Here is an 11,601-nt window from a genome sequence, read left to right as displayed (position 1 = left end):
TTTTTTTCCCTACCTATCCTTCATTATTTTTGTCATGTAACATGGACTTATCTCCATAGATCATTGTTACTATTAAATAACATAAATTATTCAAGTTCTTAAGAAGAATCTGCTTTTCCACCTTTTGGTCCCAGCCTCATTAAAAGGGAATTGCATAATTGTTTGCAAAACCAGTTACTCAAAGTATTTAATATGAGCTCTTATTACAATATTTGTAAAAGTCCAAAAGTAAGGCACCAATGTTGAATAATGAATCAGGGTGAAAAGCAGCAATATTTTGGATTCTCAAGGTGGCTGGGGAGGGTAGTGTGTCAAATATTCCTTAAGGAAAAGAAACGTAAGGAAAGTCATGGCCAGGAGCAAGCATAAAGTTAGGTGTGACCTGTCGTTTAATTGTACAATATTGGGCCCCCAGTAGGAACCAAGGATCAAGAAGAAAAAAACAAAACGTAAGCACGTCATTTTTTGCAAAACGTTTATTTTCATGTCATTTGTAAAAACATAACAGTAGTTTTAACATCCCTGTTACAAGACAGAGCGACACTGCATAATAAACATTAAACAAGGCATTATGCCCTACATGCTAGACATAAAATGTCCAAGGGAAACTTCAACATAAAAATGTTGACCACATAGTGTGAAATAATTTCAATAAATGACAACTGCCATTCTTTTAAACAAGTACAAAAATAGATATGTGCACACTAACTGCTTCGACTCCCTCCCCACCACCTTGTGCCCCAATAGTGTCCCAATACATATTAGTTTAATAATGAGACATTTAAAACCCATCCTCTTCAAATTACATAATAATCAGGACGGAGTTATGTTTGATTAAACACATTCCGATCTTTAAATACTAATATGTAAAATATTAAAATATAAGCTTTGGAAAATAAATACAAACATAAATAAATAGAGAACTCGTAATAGGCAAACACATTAAGGCCCTTGTAGCCAGCTGTTCTCTTCATTTTCAGTTCCTAGAAAGGCCTTTCAGGAACCACCACCAGCCAGCTTCTTGCTTGTCTCCCGGTCAGTTGGTGCTGCCCCTATGATTGGAAAAGGGTTACTGTCACAGGCGCTAAGGAAAAGCTGCTCCTCTCTCACATGGCCCCTGAGGCTGGAGGGATTTCTGCGGCAGACCCTGGCCCAGCCCTGTTCCCAGAGCAGGTCCCACAGTCCGTCCTGCCCCCTACTGTGGAGAACTTGCTCTTTATCCCATAGAGACGGAGCTGTGGACTGAACTCTCTACTATGGACTGGAAAGAGCCAAAACAGCACTTACAGACTGTCACCCTGGGTTAAAATTTTATATGCAACACCTCACCTAAGCCTCATACAACCCATGAAATAGTTATTATCTACCCCATTCCGCTGAGGCTCAAAGGGATTAGAAAACTTCCACAGGGATCCTAGACTTGGAACTTAGGATCCTGCAAAGTGCTTGTTCTTCACCACCAAGCTTCAGAGAGGCCCATGTTGCCCAAAACCAAGGGGTCCACTTTTTAGGGCCGAAGCTCACTGGGGATGGAGGTAAAGACGATGTGCTCCCCAATGGGTGGGAGGCATTTTAACATCACTGGCCAACTCTAGGTCATCTTTTAGGAACACACATTTGCCAGCACTCGATTGTATGGGGAGAGAGGGCACTGGAAATACCCTGGCATAGGAGAAGCTTAATGACCTTAATAGCAAATTTAACTGTGAATTAATAATGATTTTGTTTTTCAGCTAAACCTAGGTTTCCTTGATAAAATCTTCCAGAGGCACGTGCCTGTCTCTGTGACCAGTGACTCTAGTCGCACGTGTGAATAGAAAGCATAACTCACTTGTTCAGCATCTTATGGATGATTCTCTTGACCATGGGGGCTTCGGGGTTGAGACACACTTCCTGTCCATTCTTGAGCGTGGCTCTGCAGAGAGAAGGCAGGATGCCCGTTGGCAGGAGGCCGGGCCGCGCGGCGGGGTAGGGGGCATGGGGGCGGCGGGGGCGACAAAGGGCAGCGGCAGCAGCGCCGCGGGGCGTCACTTACATGACTTCGGTCTGGGCGCAGTGGGGTCCTGACGGCGTCACCTTGACACTCTGGATGTTCTTGAGGTGAATGCCCTGCAAGGTCTGCAGGCACTGGCAGCGCAGCTCGGTGACGACGGGCGTCCCTGCGGGGAGAGCACAGCGGGTGAGCGAGCTGTCCCCGGGCTGGCGCGCCCCGCGCCCCGCAACCCCCCCCCCCGCGAGGTCCCCGGGCCTCACCTGCGGCGCGCCGGCCGGCGGGGACCAGGAGCAGGAGCAGCAGCGCGGCGCCGAGGAGCCGGAGAGCGCGGGGCGCGGCGGGGGGCGCGGCGGCGGCCATGGGGCTCAGCTCGGAGAGTCGGGGCGGCGGCTGGAGCGGAGAGCTGGCGGAGAGCTGGCGGAGCGGCCTCTGTGGCTCCCCGGGCCGGGAGAACCCCTTTTATCCCGGGTCCGCGCGGGGAAGGGCGCCGCCGGGGGCAGGGAATTTCCCGGCGCCCCAGGTCGTTCCCGGGTCCGGAAGGATCGCGCGGCCCCGCCCCCGGGGTGGAGGGGGACCCGCCCGCGTGTCCCGGCGGCTCAAAGACCTGTTTCTGCCCCAATCCGCGAAGGGGCGTGAGTGGCCGCCACTCGGTGGCTGCCACTGAGGGGGAGGGGTGCGGGGACCGTGGGTGCCAGTGACCCCCGGTCACAGGACCGGACGGTCATACCCGTTAGTTAGACTCTTTAGAGGAGAGAATTAAATCTCAAAGACACTTCAGTTGCTGGAGCTGTAAGAGTTGAGGCGCTCTTATCTACCCTTTCGCTTTAAATTGGGTTTTGCAGGTTTTATGCATCTAGAATAAACGCGCTGTTTAAAAATGTCTGTTATGTCAGATTACGTGTGAGAATGTTTGTCTTGTTTCTGGTGTGTTATCAGCTCAGGTAAGTCACGCTTAGTACCACGTTTTTGCCCAGTGGGTCATGGAGGTAGGCTAAGGGAACAGGTTAATTCAGTGTTTATTTTAAGGTACAGCTTGTAACCTCTCATATTTCCTCTCTTTGAAATTCTGGGACTTCCCACATTCTAGTAATTCCTGGAGCCCCACTGTTTGTTGTCTAGGAGACTGTTTCTATTCATGACAGTCATTCTGGAGCTGTGAAGGCCGTGCTGGGATCTGGGGTCCACCTCTTCTAAAACAGTCCATGGACTGAAAGGATCATGGACACAAGAAATCGGGAACCTAGCGACTCCCACCTTTGCTCCTCTAGGAAGCAAACAGGTGTGTTTCCAAATATGTGAATACTAGATTACTAGTATGTTCCACTCCGTGTCCTCTGAATATGCCTGCCTCCTGGGATTGATTCTCTTGAGAAACAGCTAGCTATCGATTATTTCAGTTCTCTAAGAATGCCAACAAAGCATTTCAGTCTCTTTAGCTGCGGACTTCTCACTGAGTAATTCACTTTGCTTCATCAGTTTCAATATCCTTTTCTGGAATAAACTGGGTAGTTTAAATTGGTTCTCCAGGGTAGTGCAGATCTCCAGGATGTGTGAGCTATTCTGCCAGTGTCCAGAGAAGAGCTGGAATTGGAGGATGCTAGTCTGTCTCTGGAACCAGCTGGTGAGGCTGTGAAGGCTGGAACATCAGCGTCACCACTTCCTGGCCCCATGACCCTCTGATTGTGGGTACTTTATTTAATCTCTCTGGGCTCCTGTTTTTCCTCTGTAAAAGAGCAAATAATGCCTGCCTCACAGGGTTGTTATGAGTATTAAATGTGTTAACATTTATAACACATCAGCACGTATTGTGTTATGAAAGTATTTGTTAAATAAAACAGAAGTAGTGTTCTAATACAACCTTACTGTTATGGACTAAATATGCTCTCCCAAAACTCAGATGCTGAAGTCCTGTACCCCATTGTGATGATATTAAGAGATGGGATGTTTGGGGAGTAATTAAATCTATATGAGGTCATAAGGGTGAGATTTTCATGATGGAATTATGTGCTTTTATAAGAGGAGACACCCAGAGGGCTTGATCTCTCTGTGTGTGTGTGTGTGTGTGTGTGTGTGTCATGTGAGGGTACAGCAAGTCAGTGACTGTCTGTAAATCAAGAAGAGGGTTCCCATGAGATACTAAATCTGCAGATACCTTGCTCTTGGACTTCCCAACATCCAGAAAATGAATAATAAATATTATTTTAAAAAATATTTTAAATGTTTTTTATTTATTTCTGAGGGGGGGTGGAGAGAGACAGCATGAGCAGGGGTGGGTCAGAGAGAGAGGCAAGTACAGAATCTGAAACAGGCTCCAGGCTCTGAGCTAGCTGTCAGCACAGAGCCCAATGGGGGAGTTAAACCCACGAACCATGAAATCATGACCTGAGCCGAAGTTGGACTTTCAACCGACTGAGCCACCTAGGCACCCTGAAAAATAAATGTTTATTATTTAAGCCCACCAATGTACGGTATTTTGTTTTAGCGGCCTGGACTGTTTAAGACGCTTCCCTGAACAGGAACACTCAGTGGTGAATCCTTATGTGAAGAGGAAAAAAAAAAAAAAACCCGCACAATCTTTTCATTTATCTCTTAAAATTTTCAGCGTCACAGATTGTGAAAGGAGGGCACACCTGCATTCTTCAGAGATCTCAGAACAAATTTTTAAAATCCAATGTCTGTTTACAATTTTAGTTTCCCACATAAAATGGAAGGAAAATAAAATTTGTCTCCAATCCTTTATACGGGAAAATATTTCAGATGTGACTGTCTCTCTGCCTTGGGCATTAACATCTGACTCCCCAAACAATAGCAAGTATTAGCTTTAATGATTCCCAGACCCAGCCCAAAGTATTGACGTTAGCAAATGGACCGGAAGAGTAGAATTTCAGCTTACTTACAGTAGCAGCCAAGAGAACAAGAGTATCAAGAATTAACCCATTGTCTATGGAATTATCTATATCGTGACTCCTAAAACTTGTTTTGTCAGAATTATTGACTTTCTGGAAGTAAGTAGAAAGTTTTTTTTTCTTTCATAATCTACCACTTTCCATCATATAACTCATGACAGTCCCATACTAAGATTCATAAAATTTTCGGAGCACCAGTGTTACGAATCTCACCATGATAAACAAATTGCTTCTTGTTTTAAGATGTGTTGAACGCTACATTCATTGTGCAAGCTGTAAATCCATGCAACCACTAACCCAATGACATGATCTCTAACCTATACATTCAGTTTACTAAATTCCATTTTGCCTTGTCATTGTTGAGTCTTTCAGATTTGACTAATTCTTTGCAATATGCATGTAAAATCGGTGCTGAGGACTGATCTTGCTAATCAGCCAGCAAGAATGAGTGACGTGGTTTTGCTTTATCCTGGTTTGCCTTGAGCTTTGATGGCATAATTGCCCCCCCTCCTCATGCCTTCCATTTCCCTAACATCTATATAGTTTGTGGTATAATAGTTGTGCTCAGAAGGGAGAAAATTAAGATGCTTGGACATGTCACTAAACCCCAAGACCATTTCTCTCTCATCTAAGGGCACTCAGTTACGCATCTGTGCTAACCTCTTTCAGTCTCTACTACATCAGCTCTTTCTACCTGCCTGACACCCTCTCTTTCTTAAAACAACTCTAGATTTCCTAAGAAATCCTTATCTCTGCCTCTGTCAGTCCACATGATTAAAGTGAAGTGACTTCACTTCTGAGCTCAGGAGGGGGAGTTTGTGACCCTATGGCAGTGTCTTTCCTCCTTCCTGCCTGTGCCCTTGCTCAGGCCCGTAGGGGTTCAGAGTGGAGCCAATGATTTAAGACTGGCCATCAGAGAGGATGCTAGTCGTGCTGGAGCAAAGGGAATTGAGAAGCTCTTGGCTTCTTAATGAAATTGCGAAATAGGTAAGACAGAAACTTGGAGTCTTGCCATTGCTTGAGGGAGCCTGCCTGAGAGTGGAGCTGTCACAGAGGAAAGCATGGGCACACATAGACCCAGAGTACTGGGGATGTTGTTTGCGCTCATGGATCTAGCTTGGCCTTACCTAATCCACTGACTCTCATTTCGATATAGCAGCTGATTTTCTTTCCTTATTGAGCCAATTAGAGTCATGCTGCCATCACTTACAATAAAAGAGTCCTGAGCAATATGTGATCTTTTATACTACTGCTAAAATGATCGAACACAGATTGGTTTCTTCATCATTTAATCCTTCCCTCCCTTCCTTTCTCCATCTATTCATTGATAAGGTAGCATTCATGAATTTGGGATCAAGTTAGGTTCCAGGAATGCAAAAAAGTATATGATGCAATGTACTACCACCTAATTTTTAGTCTCATAGGAGAAGCAGACTTATAAATAGAACGCTATGAAGTAGCCTGGTAAATCACTGATAGAGTATGCCCAGGATATGACAGCAGCATGGACATGGGACCCCTAACATTGCTTCTCAATGGCATGACCTGAATTCTCAGAGAAGATCTTCTGAGAAGTCTCTTTAGGAGAGATTTCCCCTCCAAGCCAAACCTGAAAGAATGGATTTTCCCAGGTGAATAGGGAGATTAAAATGTGGGGAAAAGATTCTAGAAGGAGATGAACAAATGCACCAAGTCATAGAAGCTAGAATGAGCATTTTGTCTACTGGAAGCACCTGGCAGTTTATATATATATGAAGTTCCGCCAGTGAGGAAGGGAGAGAGGAGAGATGGGGGCAGAATCCAGTCACTGGAGGGTGTGTGTAGACCCTGCTTGTTGTTCAGAAACCAGTTCAGATGTTACCACCATTGAAGTGCTCTTAAATCCATCCAAAGGTGTTTCCAAGACCTTATATGTGCAAGTTCACCATTTACTAAGTGGAGTGTGGGAGGGCAGAGTGTATACAAATCACAGGACATGGCAAGAAAGAAGGAGATAGTGGGTATGAATCCAAGGGTCCTTTACCAAGCACTCATGATGTATAAGGTGCTACGGCAGATTTTATAAGACATGCAAAATTGGAAAAATGTCAAACTCTTAACTGGACATTATTTAATATCTATCCAATACACTCCCTTATGTGTGTTAGTTTCTGTTGTTGCTCCACAGGTAGTGGGGAGTCTAATGATTTGAGCAATGTGCAATTATTTAAAACCATTTCAAGTTACACTGAGAAACGTTAAAAACATACTGACTTTGGGGGCGCCTGTGTTGCTCAGTTGGTTGAGCGTCCAATTTCGGCTCAGGTCATGATTCCACAGCTCGTGAGTTCAAGCCTCACGTCAGACTCTGTGTTGACAGCTCAGAACCTGGAGCCTGCTTCGGAGTCTGTGTCTCCCTCTCTCTGTGTCTCTCTCCTGCTCCCACTCTGTTTCTGTCTCTCAAAAATAAACATTAAAATTTTTTTAAAAAATACTGACTTTGGACGAGATTTAAAAGATTTTTAAAAATTGCTGTAAATTAGGTTTTCACCTCTATTTTCTTAAACTTATTTTCTAAATGTTTATGGGAGTAGTCCTGGTTATGTAAACACTGCTATGGTCATATCATGAACATGAAGAAATGCCGGTATGACAAATTTACAAAAGGGAAGTAAACACAGGAAAGCGGGGAACTTGGAGCATGAAAACATCATGATGACTTTGGCTCAATGGAAGTAAAATTTAGGAAGTTGATAGATGACTGTATAAACTGCTAATAAAAGTGACACATATAGTGTCATGCTATATATTTTACCTAGGATTATGAAAAATGAGTCAAAAACTTGATTTTTAAATGTTGCCTTTTAGAGTAAATTTTTCAATCTTTTTCACTACAATTTCACATTTTTTTTTTTTTACCAGAAATACTTTAAGTTTTGTTTCTATTCTTCTTGACTCTGTGCAGGCATTTTTAAAAATATAATTTATTGTTAAATTATCTTCCATACAACACCCAGTGCTCAGCCCAACAAGTGCCCTTCTCAATGCCCATCACCCATTTTCCACTCTCCTTCACCCTCCATCAACCTTCCGTTTGTTCTCTCTTAAGAGACTCTCTTATGGTTTGTCTCCCTCCCTCTCTATGACGTTTTTTCCTCCTTCTCCTCTCCCATGGTCTTCTGCTAAGTTTCTCAAGATCTATACGAATGAAAACATATGGTACTTGTCTTTCTCTGACTGACTTATTTCACTTAGCATAATACCCTCCAGTTTCATCCATGTTGCTGCATATGGTAGGATTTCATTCTTTCTCATTGCCATGTAGTATTCCATTGTATTTATAAACCACATTTTCTTGATCCATTTGTCAGTTGATGGACACTTAGGCTCTTTTCATGATTTGGCTATTGTTGAGAGTGCTGCTATGAACATTGGGGTACATGTGTCCCTGTGAATCAGTACTCCTGTATCCTTTGGATAAATTCCTAGTACTGCTATTGCTGGCTGTAGGGTAGTTCTCTTTTTAATTTTTTGAGGAAACTCCACACTGTTTTCCAGAGTGGCTGTGCATGCATTTTTTATGGAGATATGCAGAGATGCACATATGTACACATGATTGCTCACAAGTAGTTTGAACCTTATTAAACCAACATAAGCAGCAAGGACAACAAAAAAAGCCCAAAAACAACAGCAAAAATCTTGTGTGCCAGGGTGGTGGTGGTATTTAGTATTTAACAGCAGGCCCAAAAGGCTGTCAACTGATGGCCAAGGCAAGAAGTAACAAGGTACTACACAGGGCTAGCACTGAGAAATAGAAATTCAGGAATAGAGCTTATGCTCTCTGTTTTTCCTGGCCCATGCCACCTTTCATTATGGCATTTTCTCTCTGTGTCTGCTTCATATTTTGTCTATCCTGTGTCCCACGAGCTAAACCAAACTAAATACTTGTACTCCTTTTTTTTTTTAAATGTTTTGTTTATTTCTAGGAGAGAGAGAGAGAGAGACAGCGTGAGCAGGGGAGGGTCAGAGAGAGGGAGTCACAGACTGAAACAGGCTCCAGGCTCTGAGCTGGCAGTCAGCACAGAGCCCGACGCGGGGCTCGAACCCACGAACCGCGAGATCATGACCTAAGCGAAAGTCGGATGCTCAACCGACTAAGCCACCCAGGCGCCCCAACTTGTACTCCTTTTAAAGTCTTGAAATTAGGGGCTCCTGGATGGCTCAGTCGGTTAAGCGTCCGACTTTCACTCAGGTCATGATCTCATGGTTCATGGGTTCAAGCCCCGTGTCGGGCTCTGTGCTGACAGTTCAGAGCCTAGAGGCTGTTTCGAATTCTGTGTCTCCCTTTCTCTCTGACCCTCCCCTGCTCATGCTGTCTCTCTCAGAAATAAATAAAACATTAAAAAAAATTTTTAAGTCTTGAAATTAGTCCTTATAGGGTTATTCTGAGAATCAAATCCATTTTCATGTGTAAAATGGGACTGAAAGTAAATTCTATATAAACTATTGTTAAAGAAAAAGTAATAAAATAATGAAATAATTAAAATTAAGAATAGCTTTTAAAAGTAAAGTAAGTATGTAAAAATTTGATTTCCATTTGTAATCAGTATTCTTGACTGCTTATATTTAGCAAGTGGGGTCGAGGTGGGTTAATATTCTTCTATATCAAGGAGACAGACTGGGGTTCCGTGGCTCAAATGGTTAAGCAGCTGACTTTGGCTCAGGTCATGATCTCACGGTTCATGAGTTCGAGCCCTGCAACCGGGTCTGCGCATTTGAGTGTAGAGCCTGCTTCAGATCCTCTACCTCCCTTTCTTTCTACCCCTCCACCCCAGCTCTTTCCCTCTCTCTCTCAAAAATAAACTTTTTTTAAAAAAGGAGATAGAAGAAGAAAAGGTAAAGATTTGGGAGATGGAGGATGAAGGGAGGTAACTTAGGGATCATCATAGTAAAATGGGAGGAGAGGTCATTTCTTGAGTGACAGGGCTGGGTATTTGATGGAAGTGACAAGGATTTCGGACAGTAGTTTGTGAAAGTCCAAAGGTAGCTCAATTTAAGGAACAAAAGTGTTATAAAATAGAAAAGCTCACCTGAAACTAGAAGGCATTAAATTACACTGATACCAATTCACATGATTTCATTTCTTCAGCAATATTTTGTAGCTTGGGGCCAAAATGGAGAAAGACAATGGGAGTGAGCAAGAATGAGGGATTAACCTGGGATAAACTATGTAGAGAGTAATTTGCAGACATGACTAACCACGGAGTCCAGGCTGAGCGGAAGGTGAATGAAGCAGCGTAAGGTGTGAGAAACTGAAAAAATGATGGTGGGGGTGCCTGGGTGGCTTAGTCGGTTAAGCATCCGACTTCAGCTCAGGTCATGATCTTACGGTTTGTGGGTTAGAGCCTTGCGTCGGCCTCTGTGCTGACAGCCAGCTCAGAGTCTGGAGCCTGTCTTTGGATTCTGTGTCTCCCTTTCTCTCTGACCCTCCGCTGCTCATGCTGTCTCTATCTCTCTCTAGAAGTAAATAAAAAACAATTTAAAAAAGATGGTGGGGGGTGATTTTTGAGGGACTTTTCAGTCCCTCAGTAGAAAAGCCTGAGTAGAAAAGTTAGAAGAACAAAAGGTTGTGGTCTCAGAAGAGTCTTTCACTGTCTAATCTTGTGGCATTGTTCTGAATATGATGATGTTAAAGGTGAGCTTCTGTTTGTGGATGATGAGCTAGTGTCACTTGAATGTTCTTTTTTTTTTAATTTTTAAAAATGTTTTATTTATTTCTGAGAAAGAAAGAGAGACAGTGTGAGCAGGGGAGGGTCAGAGACAGAGGGAGATACAGAATTTGAAATAGGCTCCAGGCCTGAGCTTGCTGTCAGCACAGAGCCCAGTGCAGGGCTCACACCCATAAACCATGAGACCATGACCTGAGACAAAGTCAGACACTTAACCAACTTAGCCACCCAGGTGCCCCTTGAATGTTCTGAAGTAGAGGGCATTAAGGAACCATGAGATCCCATTGTAGCTGATGGGTGGAAAATATAGAGGAATAGGGAGGGAGAATGGTTTGGCTATGTATCACATATGATACACTCTACATTAAATATGTATGTATACACCTAAATATTATTTAGTGAGTACATTTTGTGTTATTCTTGGTTAGTTGGGTTTCTTACCCCAGCAATAAGAAAAGTCCTTACCCAAAATTTTTACAGTAATCACATAGTCCTCCTCCCTGTGGTTAAGATTTGAAAAATGTTATAGAAGTATTGTGGTTGGTATTTTCCTAGGATGTAGATATACTACGGGGGGATAAAATTGATCCTCTAGAGGAACAAAGTCAGAAAGACAAACAAATTATTACAATAGATTTTAGAGTTAGATCTGAGAGAGGTTGGGAGATGGTGCTTTGGAATCACAGAGTAGAAGACAAATTACCCAACACTGTTGATAATTAAGACTTGATAGTCTTAACTCTGTTTATGTTTGTTAAGTCCTTTGCTTTCAATCTTTGCTGCCACCCACATGAAGCTGGTCACTGGTACAATCCTTTTTGTGTCTGACTCAGTGAAGAAATAAATAATCAATATGATTGCATACTGTGTTTATCTCTTCTTCTTCTTCTTCTTCTTCTTCTTCTTCTTCTTCTTCTTCCTCTTCCTCTTCCTCTTCTTCTTCTCCTTCTCCTTCTCCTTCTCCTCCTTCTCCTTCTCCTTCTCCTCCTTCTCC

The 11,601-nt window shown here is 43.3% G+C and overlaps 2 protein-coding genes across 2 annotated transcripts in view; both read right to left on the bottom strand.

The window, feature by feature from the left end:
- Positions 1 to 460: 460 nt before the first annotated feature.
- LOC120231112 (growth-regulated protein homolog gamma-like) lies at positions 461 to 2,396 on the bottom strand. The gene is made up of 4 exons (XM_039230999.1): positions 2,254 to 2,396; positions 2,036 to 2,159; positions 1,832 to 1,915; positions 461 to 1,052 (listed from the first exon to the last, which is right to left on the bottom strand). Exons 1-4 carry the CDS (start codon positions 2,351 to 2,353, stop codon positions 1,037 to 1,039), a joined length of 324 nt encoding a protein of 107 aa, XP_039086930.1. The 5' UTR covers positions 2,354 to 2,396; the 3' UTR covers positions 461 to 1,036.
- The window catches only part of LOC120231111 (growth-regulated protein homolog gamma-like), a 112,074-nt gene continuing 100,933 nt past the window's right edge, over positions 461 to 11,601 (bottom strand). The window contains exon 4 of the mRNA XM_039230997.1: positions 461 to 1,052. Within this exon, the coding sequence (XP_039086928.1) occupies positions 1,037 to 1,052 (16 nt within the window). The 3' untranslated portion in view covers positions 461 to 1,036. The remainder of the gene's footprint in view (positions 1,053 to 11,601) is intronic.

This window comes from Hyaena hyaena, unplaced genomic scaffold (assembly GCF_003009895.1).
Source record: "Hyaena hyaena isolate Hyena2069 unplaced genomic scaffold, ASM300989v1 scaffold_54, whole genome shotgun sequence".
NCBI lineage: Eukaryota > Metazoa > Chordata > Mammalia > Carnivora > Hyaenidae > Hyaena > Hyaena hyaena.
The sequence above is the reverse complement of the archived record's forward strand: the minus strand, read 5'-3'. Positions and strand labels throughout refer to the sequence as shown.